The 21,299-nt window shown below is 31.6% G+C and overlaps 1 protein-coding gene and 1 long non-coding RNA gene across 2 annotated transcripts; both read left to right on the top strand.

Annotated features, from left to right (window-relative positions):
* Positions 1–215: 215 nt before the first annotated feature.
* LOC143049068 (uncharacterized) lies at positions 216–8,684 on the top strand. Its single transcript, XR_012970036.1, has 5 exons — positions 216–406; positions 2,870–2,938; positions 4,882–4,953; positions 7,932–8,003; positions 8,611–8,684. It is a non-coding gene; the product is annotated as an uncharacterized LOC143049068 (long non-coding RNA).
* Positions 8,685–11,746: 3,062 nt separating this feature from the next.
* On the top strand, positions 11,747–20,140 carry LOC143049067 (A disintegrin and metalloproteinase with thrombospondin motifs 15-like). Its single transcript, XM_076222854.1, has 6 exons — positions 11,747–11,814; positions 14,565–14,636; positions 15,038–15,189; positions 16,085–16,252; positions 17,244–17,273; positions 19,788–20,140. Exons 3-6 carry the CDS (start codon positions 15,072–15,074, stop codon positions 19,865–19,867), a joined length of 396 nt encoding a protein of 131 aa, XP_076078969.1. The 5' UTR covers positions 11,747–11,814; positions 14,565–14,636; positions 15,038–15,071; the 3' UTR covers positions 19,868–20,140.
* The last annotated feature ends 1,159 nt before the right edge of the window (positions 20,141–21,299 follow it).

Below are 21,299 nucleotides of genomic sequence, written 5' to 3'. Positions count from 1 at the left end.
AGTTGTAGCCGTAAAAGGAGTTCCTATGGGAAGTTGCATTGTCTGTTTTTATCGGTCTACAAGTATTCAAGAATTTATTCATCCCAAAATTTAATCATAATACTTCCTGCTCTGTCTTGTTATATTTGATATTTCTCTAGCATGTCTGAGAAATAAAATTTGCAGATTTTTCTAACAGTTAATTTTTTTTATCTAGTAACATTCAAAACAGTATCGACATGAAAATTGGAACCATGTTGTTTAAGACGATAGCGATTTTGACACTCAGATTTTTAAAAGAAGTTTATGCTGTGAAATGTACCGAACCCGGACTAACAATGTGTGATTGCATAGAAAATTCAATTGCCTGTTGGAACCAAAACTTAACACAAATACCAAGTAATATTCCTACAAATACAACAGTCTTGTAAGTATTGCCATATGTTTGTACATTAATGCTGTTTATTTTGCATTTTTAAATCGTGTTTACTTTTATCAACGTTGTTTTGAGCTCATTGACTTTATGTCATATTATGTTTTAATCGCCAAAGGTTAGGTCCGAATCTTTCAATTGATTATATAATCATGACTATGCTGATCCCAGATGCGTTTATCTTTTACCATATCTCTATAATTCAAATTAATATTGATATTTAATGTTCAGTCTTTATTAAAAAATCCGTAATTTTACGAAGCAAAAGATGTTTTGATTAAATGCTGTTCAATACTAAGAAAATATTTATTATTCAATTTAGATAATGATTCTGGTTTCATAAGGAGGTTGATAAATAAAGAAGATTTAAACTCTTTAATGTTATGATTTAAAACCATAATCTTAGAATATTATGATATAGAACTATAAACTTTTTAAAATATTCATTTAGAACCATAACCTTTTTAATATCCCGATTTAGAACAATAAGCTCTTTCTTTACAATTCAGAACCATAAGGTTTTTGATATAATGAAGTAGTGTAATAAGCTTTTCAATACCATGATACCTGATGAAGTAGCATTGACTTTTGCATCTCATAATTTAAAACCAAAATAGGACCCATTAGCTTTGTAATATCATGATATACAATCAAAGCCTTTGTAATATCAGGATTAAGAAGCCTTTTGATATAATGATATAGAAATATTTGCTTTTGCATATCATGATACAAAACCATAAGTTTTTGAATATCATAATGAAGAACCCTCAGCCCTCGAATATCATGAAACTCAAGAAGCGTAAGCCTTTTAATATCAGTATATAGAACTATAACATGTATTAGCTCTTTGATATTATGATGTAAAACTATAGTTTTTTTTTAATTTCATGATGTCGAAATACAAGCTCTTTGATATGATGATGTAGAACCTCAAGATTTTGAATATTATGATTTAAAACCATAAAATTTTGAAATTAACCCCCAGTTTTTGTTTGGGTTCGTGTTGCTCAGACTTTAGTTTTCTATGTTGTGTTTAATGTACTGCTGTTTGTCTGTTGGTCTTTTCTCTTTTTATTTTTATTTTAGACTTATTACTATGTATGTCCCTTTGATATCTTTCGCCTCTATTTTAAAACCATGATTTCTTCAATATACTGATGTAGAACCGTAAGCTATGAATACCATGATTTTGAACCATGAGCTCCTTCTTATGATGATGAACCATACGCTTTTGATATCATGATTAAAAACTGTGAGCTCTTTCATATGATGATGTAGTACCATAATCTATGAATGTCACGATGTAGTACCATAAGCTTTCTTATTGTTTTATTTCATTTATAAATAAGTAATTTCGCTTTAATCTAAAGTTTTAGTTAATTGAAAGACTTTTTGTCTGCTTCTTAAAAACTGTCTTTTATTATTATTATATGTGAAATACCTCTAGCCGCGATATTGCCTTTTTGTGCTGATGTGACGTAAAGCAATCATCATTCAATCTATAATTTGCTTGAACTAAAGTTTTAGTAAATTGAAAGACCTTTTGTCTGCTTTTTAAAAACTATCTTTTATTAAAATGTTTGAATGGGCTTTCGACACGATATAGCCTTGTTGTGCTGATGCGGAGTAAAGACGTCACCAATCAATCTATCGATTATAACATTGGTATAAACAATGCAAGGATAATGCTAAGAAAGCGATTAATGAGGTCCTCGAAAGTTTATACGATGACATTTTAAAATACACTGGTTGATAAATAGCGATACAGCAAAGTTGCATTTTATCCGTAATTAAGTTGTGTCATATACAAATTATGTTCATGTTTTTTCTTTGTAAGTATTTTTTTACAAAGTGCAAACATGGAAGTAAATATTACAAATGCAATCCTTTTCGAGATAGATTAATGAGAGACATTTTGCTAATAAAAAAAATGAGATTTAGACAAATTCTAAATCATTTTTAATCAGCCAATTACTTCGAATAATACCTTGACATATAATAACCCCCCCCCCCCTCCCCCAAACAAAATGCCGCATAACAATAAAGACATTTATTTATTTCTTACATAAAATTGAGAATGGAAATGGGGAATATGTCAAAAGACTACAACCCGACCAAAGAGAAGACAACAGCCGAGGGAGGATTTGTTATAAAAACCTGAAGATACGATTATTTGACAGCACATTAAATTTCCCAAACTTCCATATTGTTGAATAAAAAGAGATACGCAGCAAGTGTGCAATATTTAGCCTAAATAATGATGATTTATGGCATGACGAATTTTAAAGTTTATATGCATTCATAATTTAGTTGTGTTATATACAAGAAATGTTTAGAATATTTGTTTTACATAGCAAGTTTTCCTATTATTTGTTTTACCTTGGTATTTAACAATGTCATAATAATCGCTATTTATTGATCAATATGTCTGCTTTAAGAATTGTTCTTCATTTTCAGAATTCTTGCAGGCAATACAATTGATTCAATAGGTGACAAATTATTAGGACTAACATTGCTTCATCATTTGTAAGTACATAAAAACTCAAAATCGCATTTGTTCTGTTGAAAAGGTAACCACGAAATGAATTTAGGACAAATATTTCGTGTATGGTATTGTCCATCCCAACGTCCTTTTATATAATTGTTAACCCTTCGATGTCGAAAGGACTTAGTTAATGGCTGATTTTTGTTTTTTATGTTTTTCGTCTTTGAGAATATCCATAGTCATTGTATTTACGAAAACGTTAACTGTTGCTTACAAATTGTTGCTATTAAGGATGTGAATATTTTATAAGATATTGGATGTATTAAATATTATTCCATTTTATTTGCAAAATCCTCGAAAGGTATGATGCATTTTTTATCTGAATAACAAATTAAAGATCAATACGAGAATATGTTTTATATGTGATGTTTATTTGTCCTGATGAACTCTTATGTTAGAAATGCAACATTTTCAACCTATCATATTTCAAATAGGAGAGCATATCTATTAACCAACTGTCTCCGTCTATCTGACAGACAAAACAACGTGTTTATACAATGCGTGACTCATACTCGTGTTTTCTATCAACAATAGTCTAATATTTCACAGACATTTCACATATATTAAAAATGTTCAACTTTGATTTTGGACCGATTTTCAATGTTTTGAATTTAGTATTTTTTCTCATTAGATCTATAAATGGTACTTCTTTGGGGCATGTGTGTTATAGTTTTTTCGTGCAAATTGATTGAAAGAGTCCATTTCATAAATAGATTGGAATATTTTTTAAAGGTTTTTAAATAAAAAAACAGCTACTTTTGCCATTGAGTGATATAAAGGTTCCTTGGTTGTTTTTTTTATATATGAAACCTGTAAGGATTTCCTCCCACAATCTTTCAATTAGACGAAAAATATCCAAAGGACATTTAAATTCAAATGTTAAAATAAATGGTAATGCCATGACAAAAAACACCGAAAGAGATCAAAAGACATACAACAATATATAAAACAAAACAATCAAAGTCAAAGACTGAGCAACACGTGCCCCATCAAAGACCTGCTGTGATTAAAGGTGCTCCGGAAGGGTAAGCAAATCCTGTTCCACATGTGACACTTGTGTCGCTGATGTAAGTACAAACCTGATGATAAGTCGAATTCGGCAGGTTCATTTCGAGGAAAAGAGGACGTGATTTTGGTCATCTGTCCGTCTGGTCTTGTAAGTGCTTTTACGCATACAATTCTTGTCAGATTATGATATAATTCATATGTTTATATTACCAATATCTCGGTCAAGTTCGAAAATCATTGCTCAACAGCTATTGTCTTATAAGTTGTGTCCCTTGCAAATTGAAATTTAATGGAAACTTGCATTTCAGCGGTCTCACGCCTGCATATCTCGTAGGATTGTTATCAAAATATATTGACACATGGTTGAAGGATATATCAGCACTGTCTTGAACGAGTTCGAAATCAGCGCTAATCAATTATTCTTACCGAAAATATGTTCCTTATCAAAATAAAATGTTATAGAAAATAGCATTATAAACACTCTCAAGTGTACAATTCTTGCCAGATATTTATGTTATTTGTATCAAATCATTCTGAAAAAGAGTAATGTCCCTTGAAAGACATATTTATTATAAAACTGCACAAAAAGTCGACACTACACAAGTTTTTACGGTCACCATCACGAATTGGGTGATTAATGCATAGCAAGAGACAATGTCAGTGCATCCTGTCTTTCTCCATGCTTTTCAGTCTGTGCTTTGTACATTGATAAATACTTTCTTAATACATTCAAGTGGTTTGATAATTGATATACTATTGTTGCTACAAGTTTCCAACACTTACAAATAAGTTACGGTACCACACCCAAACAATTTAGTTCTTTAAAGATTTATTTTACAAATGTCTATTTGATAATCCTCAATTGTCCAAAACACTGAATGCATTCACAACTGATATCAACATATTTCTTTTGCAGAGATATTAGACTCACCGAACTTTCTAGCATAGAAGATAATGCGTTCTCTGGTCTTCAGTCTTTGTTTTCACTGTAAGTTCTTTATTACAAATAGAAAACATGGAAGTAAAATTGAAAAATGCTAACGTTTTCGATCGACAAAATAGATTAATAAGAGAAATGCTGCAAATCCAAAATGTGATGATACTAAGACAACTTTTAATTCAAATTTTTAATCAGGCAATTATTTCGAATAATACGTTGACACTTTGATTACATATACCCCTCCTGCCCCCCCCCCCCTAAAAAAAAAAAAAACAAAAAAAAAAAAACATGTATAAACAGTTTATCAAAATGTCTTTGAAATATAAAGAAAACTTAAAACCATACCTACTTGAAGAATGTTTTCAATCAAGTGTATAAAATCGGAACAACGCAAAGGAAATTCTATACTAGTAGTAATATTTTCACATTTCCAATGGTAAGGGTTCAAAGTCTTGATGATATTCAACGTTACCTTAAATGTTTAATGTTTATTGAATATAACATTACTGGGTGACTTAAAAACAATTCTGTGATTCTCAGATAGCACATGAAATTTTTCAAACTTCCACATTGTTTAAAAAATAGAAATACGCTACAAGTGTGCAATATTTAGCCAAAATAATGATGATTTATTGTTGCAATTAAGGATGTAAATATTCTATAAGATATTGGATGGATATAATATTATACCATTTTATTTGTAAAAATCCTTTGAAGGTATGATGTTTTTTTTATCTGGTAATTAAATGAAAGATCAATACAAGAATATGTTTTATATGTGATGTTTATTTAACCTGTTGAACTCTTTTGCTAGAAATCCAACACTAAAACCTATCATATTTCAATAAGGAATGCATATCTAGTACCTAGCTGCCTCTTCCTGTCTATCAATCTACTCGAAAGACAGAATAACGTGTTTATACAATGCATGACTCATACTCATGTTTCCAATCAACATAAGTCTAATATTTTACAGACATTTCACACATATTAAAGATGTTCAACTCTGATTTTGGACCGATTTTCAATGTGTTGAATTTATGTAATCTTGTCACTAGATCATATATTGTACTTCTTTAAGGCATGTGTACCATAGATTTTCCTGCACATTGATTGAAAGAGTCCATTGCATATTAAAATAAATGTGATGACAAAAATCACCAATAAACGATAAAAAACAAACAACAATGTACAACACAAAACATAGAAAGTCAAAGACTCAGCAACACGTGCCCCACCAAAGACTAGCTGATATTTGAGGTGGTCTGGCAGGGTAAGCTTATCCTGTTCCACATGTGACACTCGTCGGTTCGCTCATGTAAGTACAAACCCGGTGATAAGTCTCATTCGACAAGTCATATACGAGGGAAAAAAGACGTCATTGTTGTAACGACAATTGGAACAAATCCGTCGTCAAGGACATTCAAAATTATGCAGAATGATTATATTTAAAATAATAATATACAAGTTCCTTATTGGATTGATTTGAATTTTAAAAGTAGCCACCTCGTATCGCGATGCAGGGAACATCGAAATACCGGTCATATATTTCTGGTCTTGTTAGCGCCTTTTAAAAGCTGTATGGATAGTTGCATTTCAGCGCTCTTACCCTTGTGTTTCTTGTAGGATTGTTATTAAATTTAAATTGACAAATGGTTGAAGGTTATATAAGCAATGTCTTAAACGAGTTCGAAAATCAACGCTGGCAAATTGATTGTAAAAGAAATATGTTCCTTAGAGAAGTTAAATTTTATAGACAATTGTTTTATAAGCACTCTCATGTGTACAATTCTTGCCAGATATTTATGTAATTTGTATCAAACATTAATATCCTATATGTCTAGCACAATAATGAAAATCAGTGCGGATCGACTATTCCTAAAGGAGTAATGCCCTTTGAAAAACATATTGATATATAAAACTGCACAATAAGCGCTCTCACATCTACATTTGTTGGAGGATTATTCAGAATTTTATATTAAAGGTTAAGGTCATCAATGTCTCAGGAGAGTATAACAAACATTTTTTTGGCAAGAGTTAGGCCCTTGGAAATGGAAATATATGGAAAGTAACACTGATAGAAAATGTATGCTTACAATTTTTGTAAGATCTTAACTAAAGCTTGATAGAACAATTTTATTTTATTATATTACCGCCTTTTGACAGATCAAATACGTGCAATGCGTGAGCACTAAAACTTTGTTTGAAAAATAACATGTAGGTTTGTTTTATAATTCCTTATTGTGACAGACGTTTTAGGCATTCTTTGTCAACTATTCTCCGCATATATTGTTATGTAAATGTGTTTTGTGAAATTAATTATATCAATAATCAGCTCTTTTTCATTGCAATCAAGATACACATTTTTTTTTGGTTTAAGCCGTTTATCATCTATACTCTAGCAATGCATTGTTTCATAAATCCCATTGACGGGTTTGGTTAATAAGAAGGACGACATCAAACTCAAATCTTTGACAGCTGGGATGATTTCAATATTTCAATATTTTAGTCATTAACTTTCCATTTCCAGATAGTAAATGATTTCTGCTGCATCGCGTAGGCGTATACCTATATCAACTAATACATTACAATCGTGCATGGTGACATTACATCATCATGTTCATTAGAAGGGGTGTGCTCCATACAAAAAATACTGCTCAAACAGAGTAATTATGAGCGGATAACCGAACCCGACGTTGACAAAAAACATGTTTTTACGGTCACCATCATGAATTTGCTGATTAATATAGGAGGTGATTAATGCATAGCAAGAGCCATTGTCAGTGTAATCCGTCTCTCTCCTCGTTTTTCAGTAGTTCCTGTTTCCATTGATTTGTACTTTCTGAATGGATTCATGGGGTTTGTTCATCGGTATACTATTATTGCTACTAGTTCATAACACTTAAAAATAAGTTAGGGTACCACACCGGTTCTTTAAAGATTGACCTTACAAATGTCTATTATTTTTATTTTAATTGCCCAAATGACTGAATGTATGCACAAATGATATTTAAATATTTTTTCAGATTTTTAAGCTCAAACAAAATTTCTAGTATAGAAGATGGTGCGTTCTCTGATCTTCAGTATTTGCGTCAATTGTAAGTACTTTATCGCTACATGCAAATATGGAAGTAAATATATTACAAATGCTAACCTTTTCGATCGACAAAATAGATTAATAAGAGACATTTATCATTCCAAATTGTTGAATTGTATATATATGATAGGGTAATTCTTTTCGAACAGATACTATTAAAAATGTTAGAAACAAATCACTTTCTGATAAAAATCAGATCCGTCACATTGCTCCTCTAGCTTTGTTTATCCTCGTGTAAGTTCTGAAAATCCCAAATAATATGATATTAATACAACTTTTAATACAAATTTTAATCAGCCAATTATTTCAAATTATACGTTGACACGACGCTTGGATCATACATACCCCAACTGTATATAAAGCTTAACACAATTTCTTTAAAATATAAGGAATAGATAAAACCATACTTTTTGAATGAATTCAAGTGGTTTGATAATTGCTATACTAGTGTTGCTACAAGTTTCCAACACTTACAAATAAGTTACGGTACCACACCCAAACAATTAAGTTCTTTAAAGATTTATTTTACAAATGTCTATTCTATAATCCTCAATTGCTGAAAGCACTGAATGTATTCACAACTGATATATCGAGATATTTTTTTGCAGAGATATCAGCCGCAACGAAATTTCTAGTATAGAAGACGGTGCGTTCTCCTGTCTTCAGTCTTTGGTTACACTGTAAGTTTTTTTTTATTGCAAACAGCAAACTTGGAAGCAAAAATTAAAAATGCTAACCTTTTCGATCAACAAAATAGATTAATAAGAGAAATGCTGCAAATCCAAAATGTGATGATACAAAGCCAACTTTTAATTCAAATGTTTAATCAGGTAAGTATTTCGAATAATACGTTGACACTTTGATTACACATACCCCTCCCCCAAGCAATGTATAAACGTTTAACAAAATTTCTTTGAAATATAAAGAAAACTTAAAACCACACCTACTTGAAAAATGTTTACAATCAAGTGTATAAAATCGGAACACCGCAAAGGAAATTCTATACTAGTAGTAATATTTTCACATTTCCAATGGTAAGGGTTCAAAGTCTTGATGAAATTCACCGTTCAATTTAATGTTTAACGTATATTGAATATAACATCACTGGGTGACCTAAAACACAATTCTGGATTCTCAGATACTGTGGATTCATTTATTTTCGTGGGTATCAATTTTCGTGGATGGAGAAAAAAAGACGTTTCGTGGTATACGTAAATTCGTGGATCGCTGATTACAAAAAAAATTCAGATACGTAATTCGTGGAATTCTTTTTGATTTAGGAGATCATATAACCTCCTTGGTTTGATCAATAATAAAACAAACAAAAAAGAAGTAATTCATTGAAAAAGTTTTGAATTGTCAAAATCCTCGCTTGGTCATTCTAGGTTAAAGTGTTCATTGATAACTGCTATTACAATAATGGACAGAGACAACTTATTATTTGTTTGTTTTACAATTTATAAATTCTTGTCGGAATTCTATAAGGCATTCAAAACTTTATGATTGAAAGCTCATTTCCCTAATCACGATATAATAAACAGTCATGTAAGTATAAGGTGTGAAAATAAATGTTCCTGTCATAAACAATATTACCTACGGGCAATATCCCCGTACTTAAATCTCTAGTAAACAAAACTATGACACGGTAATTAATAATTTACAGTTATTTTCCGTGAACAGTGTTAATCAATTTTAGAAAGTAAATTATCACTGATATTCGATATATTTATTCTTGATTTACTTAAAATACTTGTATCTTCTTTCAATAAAAAAACACGTGTTATGTTACAATGTTTATCGCTAGTCAACACTATACTAGAACTGCATAACATAACCGGAAATAAACACCCGACTCCATACACATTTCTCTGGATTATTCTTCGTTAAATTCTTAAATTCGTGGTTCGCTGTGACCCACGAAACCCACGAAAATTGGTATACCACGAATAAAAATGAATCCACAGTAGCACATTAAATTTTTCAAACTTCCACATTGTTTAATAAATAGACATACGCAACTTGTGTGCAATATTTAGCCTAAATAATGATGATTTATGTCATAACGAATTTGAAGGCTTATATGCATTCATAATTTAGTTGTGTTATATACACATCTATACTACTGAAATAACGAGGTCCAATTTGTTAGCCGGCATGACGTCAAAACGACGAATCAAAGAATTCAACTTTATATATAATTAATATAGAACAATGGTGTTGTTTAAAAGTTACACCATTCTAGGCCCTTTTGTTTTCCACATAATTAATATTACCAACAATTAACAGGTTCTGGGTCGAATCCGATACCGATACCAATAGTATGGGTCACATGTAGTTTCCGTTACCTGTTATCTTCTGTTAATCACTCCTCTATCAGGATAACCTGGAATTCTTCCAGTGCAGTTGTTTTATATATATGCATATGTTATACTACAGTACCTTATTTAACAAGTTTGTTTTTTTCCACCTTAATACCAATATAACTTTTGGTTGTTATTAGTTAAAAAAAATCTTTTAGTTTACAGTAATTTTATTTTAGTAAGAAAACCAAGACGGGTTCAAACACAAAGCTTTTCAAAACAGACTATACTTTGCACCTAACAATCAGTCTTACTTTATAAGATAACAATACGAATACTAAAATCCAGGCTGAAAATAAGGCATACATACTCAATTCAGTCACGGACCAGAGATGTCGCGGGTGTGTTCTAGAAATGTTTAAAATATATTTTGCTATTATTTGGTACCTTGGTATTTCACAATGTGATAATAATTATTATCAGGACTAACATCGCGTTAGTCATTGTAATTACGTAAGAATTCAAAATCGTATTTGTTCCGTTGTGAATGTAATCACGAAGTTATAATGCATTGGATATAGGTCATGCTTTTATGCAAAAGTTTTGTCCATTCCCACGTCTTTTATATCATGTTTTCGTCCTTCGATGTCCAAAGGATATGGCCAATGGCTGATTTTGTTTATGTGTTTTATCTTAGCGAATATCCGTAGTCATGATATTTAAAAAAAAAGTCAACTGTCGCTAGCATACTGTTGTAATTAAAGATGATAATATGTTATAAGATATTGAATAGATATAATATGATTCTATTTTATTTGCGAATATGCTCTAGAGGTATGATGCATTTGTTTTGTCTGTTTACAAATTAAAGATCAATACGAGGTTATGTTTTATATGTGACGATTATTTGTTCTGATAATCTCTTATGTTCGAAATGCAACACCTAAACCTATCATATTTCAAAAAGGAGAGCATATCTAGTACCTAGTTGTCACCATCATATACGGGTTTTGTAAATATCGGTACAGAATCAAACTCAAATCTATGACAGTTTGGATGAGTTATAATTAGCGGATAAACGAACCCGACGTTGACACTACACAAGTATTTACAGTCTCCATCAAGAACTTGTTCATTATCATTAGAAGTGATTAATGCATAGCAAGAGTCATTGTCAGTGTAATCCGTCTCTCTCCTTGTTTTTCAGTAGTTGCTGTTTGCATTGATTTGTACTTTCTGAATGGATTCATGGGGTTTGCTCATCGGTATACTATTATTGCTACTAGTTTCTAACCCTTAAAAATAAGTTACGGTACCACTTCAAAACAATCCAGTTCTTTAAAGATTGACTTTACAAATGTCTTTTTTTCTAATTTTTATTGCCCAAAGGACTGAATGTATGAACTAAATTAATAATGATATTTAATTTTGTTTTTGCAGGTCTTTAAGCTCCAACAAAATTTCTAGTATAGAAGATGGTGCGTTCTCTGATCTTCAGTATTTGCGTCTTATGTAAGTACTTTATTGCTACATGCAAATATGGAAGTAAAGATATTATAAATGCTTACCTTTTCGATCGACAAAATAGAATAATAAGAGACATTTATCATTCCGAATTGTTGAATCGTACGTATAAGATAGGGTAATTCTTTTCGGACAGATATTATTCAAAATGTTAGAAACAAATCACTATCTGATAAAAATCAGATTCATCACATGGTCCGAGACCACAATTATTTCGTAGTGCATTTCTTTTAGAAGATAAATGAAAATTGAAAAAATCCTACCTGCGCTTTCTCAATGAAATTTGTACAGTGTGTTGTACTACTTTTGGGGACAAACTATATCAAAATTATAGAAAACTTCATCGGCTCTAACTCAAAATATGGACAATTTTATGTTTAGGGCGTCTTGAAATCTTTTGACGGCTTCCGAAGTGCTAATTTTTCAGCTGAACCAAATCACTACTTTCCTTTAAAATCCTGGACCCAAATTTTTTTACAGTGTAATTTCAACCCCCTATTTGAGGCATTAAACATGGAGAAATAAATTTGGAAGGGGTATAAAAATTAATGGCAAGTAACCCACTGTCAACACTAGAGACTATATTCGTGAACAACGAAAATCAAGGGACGACAATTGTGGTCTCGGACCACATTGCTCCTTTAGATTTGTTTATCCAAAGTTTATCCTTGTGTAAGTTCTGAAAATTCCAAATGAGATGACATTAAGACAACTTTTAATACAAATTAATCAGCCAATTATTTCGAATAATGCGTTGACACGACACTAAGAATATGCATACCCCACCTGTATATACAGTTTAACACAATTTCATTGAAATATAAGGAATAAATAAAACGTAGCAACCTGAAGACAGTTTACAATCAGGTCGGTGTTTAAAATTGGAACGACGCAAGGACATTCTATACTAGAAGTTACAAGAGCAAAGTTCCCGACTTTTTTTTCTTGTTTAATTGTTCTAATATTTTCATAATTCAGGGGGAATGGTCCAACGCGTTGGTGAAACTCAACGTAACATTTTTTGTTAAATTGTTTTTTGGAAAATGAACATCTGTGAATACCCTTATTAACAATCGAAAACACAGGTAGCCAATACTATTGATTTATTTTGCATGATTTAGAAACAATAAGATATGGTATGATTGCTAAAGAGACGACTGTCTACGAGAGTTCTGCATCATGAATATGTAAAATGTAAAGCCTGAACGTATATATATATATATATATATATATATATATATATATATATATATATATATATATATATATATATATATATATATATATATATATATAAGTACGTCTGAGTCAGTGACAACTCTACAACAGATTTATCCATCGGATCACCAGCAATGATGGTGATATATGGCTGTGTACATAATGTATATACAACTCGTCTAAACATCAACCCAACAATGTTAGATCTGTAAATTTGCTTGCGAAATTTAGACGAGTTGTATATATATATACAACTCGTCTAAACATCAACCCAATAATGTTAGATCTGTAAATTTGCTCTCGCAAATTTTTTGTTCTTCCCTCGCCGGGATTCGAACCCTTGCTACTGAGATATCGTGACACCAAATCGCCTGCACTGTAGCCGTCCCGCTAGACCACACGACCATATATAAGGCATGGAGATGTTATTGTTACACATCAGCTCAATGATCTATAGTAAAGGATCCCACAAATTAATGCAAGATACAGTCACAGAAAATAATTATATTTATAAGTACGTCTGATTCAGTGACAACTCTACAACAGATTTATCCATCGGATCACCAGCAATGATGGTGATACATGGCTGTGTACATTATGTATATACAACTCGTCTAAACATCAACCCAACAATGTTAGATCTGTAAATTTGCTTTCGCAAATTTTTTGTTCTTCCCTCGCCGGGATTCGAACCCATGCTACTGAGATATCGTGACACCAAATCGCCTGCACTGAAGCCGTCCCGCTAGACCACACGACCACCTGGGCTTCACACAAATAAATATATATATATATATATGGTTAACAATTATTAAAAAACATCGACAATTCTTCAATTCTCAGATAGCACATTTGATTTTAAACTTCCACACAAAATGTTTATCGTTTAACATGTTTAACTGCCGCATAAAGATTAAAAAAGATGAATATCACAGGGAAGGTGTGTTATAAGAAAAGAAAACTTTAAAATAAGATTATTTGATAACGCTTCCGACGTCTCATTTAGTAACGTGGTTGTTCACTTATAGAAAAGGAGAATGTTTGGTAATTTGATAGTGTCAAAAATGCGATTTATAAATGAAAATAGTACTGAACTGGCACGAAGAAAGTACAAAATTGTAAGAATCATGTGCCACGGAAAACTGATATAAAGGTCATAGCGGTCATAGTACGATAACCAATACGATGAGCTTCTTGACGTGGGTATACTGTAGCTTTTTTTTTTTTTATATATAATCCTACGTATCATTGTGATATAACTATCATTTTGTGTTGAAGTAATAACAAATAATAAAACTAACTGTGTTTTATCAAACTACTTACATTTATAAGCATCATAAGTATGATAACTTATTTAAAATTAAAATTTATTTAAAACGATTACTTATTGACTTGGTCTCTTTGATGTATGTTAACGACTGTTTAAACCGCATCTGGTTAAAACGGCATTGCATATAATATTATTTTTTGATGTTGCATTTTATGCTTTTGTTTGAATGTTGGTAATCTTAACATTTCAGTGCTTTAGATAATAATAATTTGACAACGGTATCTGCAAAAATATTTGACAAAGAAACAGATCTTCATGCATTGTGAGTACCATTGCCATATCAAAGACCACTACTTTTGTGTTCTCCATATATACATATATCTCAAGATGCAAATTGACTAACGGAAAATAAAATTACCACGCATAAGTCAGTTTTTGTTAAAACAAAATATAATATTACTTGATTTTTTCTCAAAGATACTTTTTTAAATGCATTAAATTGATGTTTAAGTTCACTCAAATTGATTAATTTATTTTTTGGCATTCAATACTATTTGGTTTGACGTTGATGTTATGTATCTATCATATCAATCAGGTTAGTCATTTTATTTGTTTTCACAAGCTGTATTCTAAAAATGATTTCATTGAAAGTCTGAAAGGAACCACATGTTAAGGTGAAGATGGAAAATATACTTTTTAAATATTCATTAATACGTGTTGTAGGTTGCTTCGTGGTAACCCATTGATATGCTGTACAATGGCTGATTTTTTTGAATGGCGATCAAATCAAAACAATATTACTGAATCTGACGGAACTTGTACTGATTTTAACTCAACCACTGACATAAACAGTTTTAATGTATCAAAGTGTCCAAGTTAGTATTAAGTTGTTTTATTTGAAAAGTAATTGAATCAATAGTTGTGCTGGTACAGAAGGACACACACTTGTTATTACAGTATACTTGTTATGTAATATTCGATTTAAAACTTATTTTATTTCCTGTAAATTACTTGAGGATATCAAACAATCAATCTTGTAAATGATTTAAGTGGTTACTTTCGATATGGTATTGAATGTTGTTATTGTGATTTACACACACAGTGACCATTTCACTATGCAAATATGCAAGCACACAAGCACTTATTGCTAATAAATGACGATCACTTGCTTTTTTGTGTGTGTGTAAATTTTCAAAACACATCATTCAATTCTTTTATAAGTAAATTTTGAAAAATACACAAATATATATTATTCACATTTTGAATCTTTAAGTAAAACTTTAAACACAAAAAGACGTCATTAATTGTCTAGAGTGATGAAAGAAGTACCATACCACCTGAAATTGGTTATATATGCTTCAACATATACAAGAAAAAGTGACTATGGGGAGAGAAAAAATAGTGCTGGGTACTATTTTACTTTCTTTTTATCTTCTTATACAATATTAGAGATATCTGATATTATCCTTTAAAGAAGGATTTTCTCCTGAATCTATCATGATATCACGTTACATAACTATATGTTCATCTGTATAATATGGATAAAACATGCTTTGAAATCACCCATAAGACTTTTGCATCATCTGAGTAAAAAACTATTCAAAGATTTCAATTGTAGTCACTGACATTTAAGACATGTTTTTTTTGCGAAAAGTTACCTTTGTTACATGAAAGTAATCAAAGTAACAATTGTAAAGATCTTTATTTTATTATTATGCATTTTGTTATTCAGGATCAAAATTATAAAAATTAATTTTTTTTATTTGAAAGTTGATGGCGGATGGAGCTCTTGGGTGAACTCAACATGTTCAGTCACATGTGGAAACGGTATTCAATCCAGATCTCGAACTTGTGACAGCCCAATACCTTCCGGCGGGGGAAAATATTGTGAAGGGTCTGATGAAGAAACATTAGAATGCAGCTTAATTGATTGTCCAGGTATTTGTTCATACGGGATTTTAAAATATATATATATTTCATATATGTCTAAGTTCCATATACGTGTACCTAAGCATGTATACAATATATCGGTAAGACAGAGAGACCAAAACACGAGAAAAAAAACCCAAACTAAAAATGGTTTACATTTAAGAACTTGGTTTTGAGCATTGTACAAGCGATAAAAACAATCACATTTAATTCAGGGCGGCAGCAATCAATGACAAATATTTTAATGATGAAATTTAGCATGGAATTTGATAAAATTGATTTATCCTCGGTGCCAAATCCCTAATATCGAGTGAAATGAACATATCAGTTGGTGATTGATCATACCACATTTATGCAAACAATTGCGTAAAATGAAAGCATAGATAAAATGTGTGTCGTTCCGAAAGCTATTTACACACATTCAACTTACGAGTCGGTTTGATATGGGACGATTTTCTTTTATGTTAATCTAACAATTTTATGAGCATGTTAAGAGTTATTTGTTTGTTGCATTGTTATACAATTAAAACTATGTAGATGATGTACGATTATCTCTGTGAACCATCAATCAAAGACCAAATTATGTGGGCGGAACAAACTTTAGGTCACCGTGTCATCAATGAAAAATACTGATACCGTTTTGTAAATTCCGGACACAGCAGCATACAGCCTTCAACAATTAGAAATTATAATGTTGAATATTTAGTTCATGTCTTGATAACAATCGACATTCACCAATGAAAATATTCATATCGTATTGTTTGTACCGGATGTGACAATATTTGAAACGGGAAAAAGAAGGAAACAAATGGTAGGATGTATGCAAAACAAAAAGAAGAAACACGAGCAGACAAATTGACTCTGCAAGAAGAAACAATATTTACAGAAGACGTATACATGAGTAAAACAATAAATTCTTATCATGTAATTTTTGTGTAGCTATAGAATTAATTTTATTAAGCCAGTCACTGGCATTTAATGTTTATTATTGTATTTACAGAATCATGTAAAGGATCAGGAAAGAAACCAGGTAAAAGATATATAGATTCAATTTGATAGTTTATTTTTTCAAGCATGCGCAATTTTGTTTTACCCTTTTCTGAAATGAAGCGCTGGGGATTTACACTACGACTGTTTAAGTACAATGTTTTCTAGTCTTTTCATTCTATCTATCGCTTCTATTGATTGTCTCTAATAAAGTTTAAAAAGTTTGTCGAGATATATTTTCATTACTTTGTTTTTCGAAATCTCTGTTATGTTAATTTTCATGATTTGAATTCTCACTCGATTCATGTATTTGAAAATGGTATATAATTATTATCCTAGCTCTTTAAACAACTCGACATGAATACGAATACGAATACGATTTGACATATGTATATGTATATGTATACAGTCCGCCAAAAGTTAAGCACCACCAATTTTTATTGCATCGAATTTTTTTTCATTTCAAAAAATCAGTTATTCCTCGAAAAAGAGAAAAAAATCATGTAGCAATTTTGCTATCATATACCATGAACAAACCATAAATTTAAGTTTGGTCACTTATGCAGGTTCTATGCATTTAAATTTTGCGTTCATAGAAATAGTCAAAATTACACAAATCAGAAACTGAATTTAATTTTCACTGTGACTTTATTTTTTGACAACAATTAATTACCCAATATCATTTAAATTCTCTACAAATAATCTTTAGTATGTTCGGCAAATTTAATGTCAATATTTGAGTCAATAGTATAAGTAACCACCTCTCTTCCGGTACAGTTCCATAACACGGCGTCTCATACTCTGTACAAGCCTTCTGAACTCTAGTTTAGGAAATCTATTCCATTCATCAACAGTTGCCACTCTTAAATCGCCAAGATTTTGCAACGGTGGATCTCTGCGATTGCGATTTCTGTCAATGGCATCCCAGACATGTTCGATAGGGTTCATGTCTGGAGACATGGAAGGCCAAAAGATAGTGTCAATGGCTTCTTGCTCTTTGTACTCGGTTACAATCCTTACCCTGTGTGGTCTAGCGTTGTCGTCCTTGTACAAGGGTCTTGACGCAAGTGGGTGATTATCAAAATGAGGGACTACAATGTTTCTAAGCACCAAATGCCTGTATGTCTGTCTGTTCATGTTACCCTGCAGAATATGCATACCCAGCTAACAACGGTATAAGAAGCAACCCCATACTGTAACACCACTAGCACCGAATGCAGTCGTTGGGCAAATATTGTTTTGGTCATAGGCAGTTTTATTTTCCCGCCAAACTTGTATTCTGCCGTCTACTGGTCGTAACAGAAACCGACTCTCATCTGACCAATGAACTTTTATCCAGCTTCTCATGTTCTAGCGTCGATGGTCATTAGCCAATTGAAACTTGATTTTACGGTGCCTGGCTGTTAAAGCAGGTCTCTTGACAACACGACGTGCTCTTAGGTTGCCTCTATTAAGTCGACGGACCAATGTTCGAAAACTAACACGACCAACTCGAGGCCAGTGGTGTCTAAGCTGCGGGGCAGGAGTAAATGAGTTGGCTTTAGCACGACGAATAAGCAGTCTGTCAACACGACGTGTAGTTAAACGGGGTCTTCCGGACCTTGGTCTATCCTTTACAGTTCCTGTGTTAACATGACGTTGTAAAAGTCTGACAATGACGGTGTGATTGACATTGAAATGGTTACCTGTGCTCCTAGTGCTCCTATCGGCATTTGACATGCCAAGTGCTTGCCAACGTTCAGCCACAGATAACTTACGTCTTGCCATATTACACAATGACTTGATAAAGGTAAAATTTCACCTGTACGCGGGACAGTAAGAAGATGGTTTAAAGGTATCGAAACAGTGTATAAGTGCAGATGACCTTTAATAAAAAGTTGCTTGACGGGTTTATCGGAATTCAATCTTTTTGGTCGTAATGAATTTTTCTTAGTGTGTGTTAAAGGCAATTCATAACACCAAACATTTAAAAAAAAATCGCAATAGTTAAAAAAATATTGCCAGTTATATTTAGGTGGTGCTTAACTTTTGGCGGATTGTATATATGAAGACATACATCGTATGAAACAACGAGTCGGTTTTTGAGAAATTTCATGTATTATTAAACCAACACAGTATTAAGTGATCTTTTATGTGACTGTCATACAAGTGAGAGGTTTAGCTAGCTTAAAACAAGGTTTTGTCAACTATTTTTTTACGTAAGTAAATACATGTACCAAGTCAGGAATATGACAGTGTTTATCCATTCGTTTGATGTGTTTGAGCTTTTGATTTTGCCATTTGATAAGGGACTTTCCGTTTTAATTTAATTTAATTTTTCTCGGAGTGCAGTATTTTTGTGATTTTACTTTTTGATAAGTGAACGGGATATTAAATGCGTAAATTCTCCTTTTTCATGCTGTGACGCATTTAAATTATTTCTTAAATTAATTCCTTAGCTAAGCCAAAACTCTAATTTTAGCTTTGGTAAGCATGTTCGATAATATTAAAATCAAATATACAAAAAATACCATATTCAATACTGACATTGTATTTGATCATCCTTTTTGTCTTGTAGAATCAAAGAGAATGAAGGCTAGAAAATGGAAAAGATATCAGTATAGACAACTTAGAAGAACAGATACACACAACAAATAATGTGTACTCATGTTTGTCTTGCATCTAGGGGAAGATGCATGACAAATGGACTCATGAGGGATTTTATCTATAATCTATGTTTCATTTCTGATTGTTAATCACTTGTTATGGGTTGTGTTTCCTTTCTTCTTTCTTTCTTTTTTGATAATTTGTTGGGTAAGTTCACATCAGACTGAGTTATAATTTTTATACCTAAAAATACAGACCGATATTTTTCTGTATGACCAATCTGTATGAATATGTACTTTGGAAAAAACGACGTAAACTATTTGATCTGGGTTTGTTTTTATAATAAAAAATTGATATTATCTCTGTTCATTATTTCTGCCATATATTATGTTTTGATTATTCCCTAATGAAGTTATATCCCGTAACAAAAATACCAAACACCAAATCTAATTAAAAAACGGAAGTCCATGAAAACTGAGAAAATCAAACGCTATTATTCAACGACTTAAGTAAAAACAAATGCATATCCTTAACTTGGTATAGGCATTTTCCAAATAAAAAGGCTACACATGCATAGATTATTAATGTTTCGTTTTGCTTTTCTGCCCTGGGTCGATACTGCTTTGGTTTAAAAAAAAAAAGCTAAGCGCTTTCATGATTAATGTGTTGTTCGTTGAATATTTTTCGATATTTGAATTCTTTCATTAGTTGTCCTAAAGTTATTATGAAATTGATAATAAATCTATGAAATTAAGATTTTAATTCTTTCACACAAACTCAATTCTGATGGATTAGCTATTTGTTCAGGTCCGTTTAGTTCTTCCCACGTTTCGTTATCTAGACATCCTTAGCTTTCAAATTTGAAGCTTTGATCATTCTTCATCAAGTTAAATCCAGAAACCGCTTAAAAAAAAGAATGAGACATTTTCGACAAAGATTACACTTCCACTTTTTACAAATGAAAGGAACTGTTTGTTCTTTTTTCTTTTTAGCATCAACATTATTTCATCTTAAATATGCTGTGTTATGAAAACAGCCTTTATATGTGAGCCAAGGCTCCGAGTTGAAGGCCGTACATTGACCTATAATGGTTTACTTTTATAAATTGTTATTTGGATGGAGAGTAGTCTCATTGGCACTCACACCACATCTTCCTATATCTATTTATAGTGTAGTAGGGTATATTGTTTCATGTAATAGTATAGTAAAGTGAAATGTTGCATGTTTTAGTGTAGTAAGGTAAATTCTTGCATTTGGTATATAGTCTTTATGATTGTCGGTCGTTGAAGTTGGTAAGCGTACCTGTAGGTGTCTTTTAAAGTTACTTTGTTTGGTTGCTGTCTATTGTGTGTCGTCAATTATGTCAATACTAAAGCACTGACTTACTGATTTACCATTCGAAACTAATCGTTCACCAGTAGCGCTTGGTCAAACAGTAGTAAATCATATCAAATCTTCATAAATTTCGTTTATCGTTTTAAAA

The sequence above is a fragment of the Mytilus galloprovincialis genome, chromosome 10 (genome assembly GCF_965363235.1).
Source record: "Mytilus galloprovincialis chromosome 10, xbMytGall1.hap1.1, whole genome shotgun sequence".
Lineage (NCBI taxonomy): Eukaryota > Metazoa > Mollusca > Bivalvia > Mytilida > Mytilidae > Mytilus > Mytilus galloprovincialis.
This window is presented reverse-complemented; position numbering and strand designations above follow the sequence as displayed.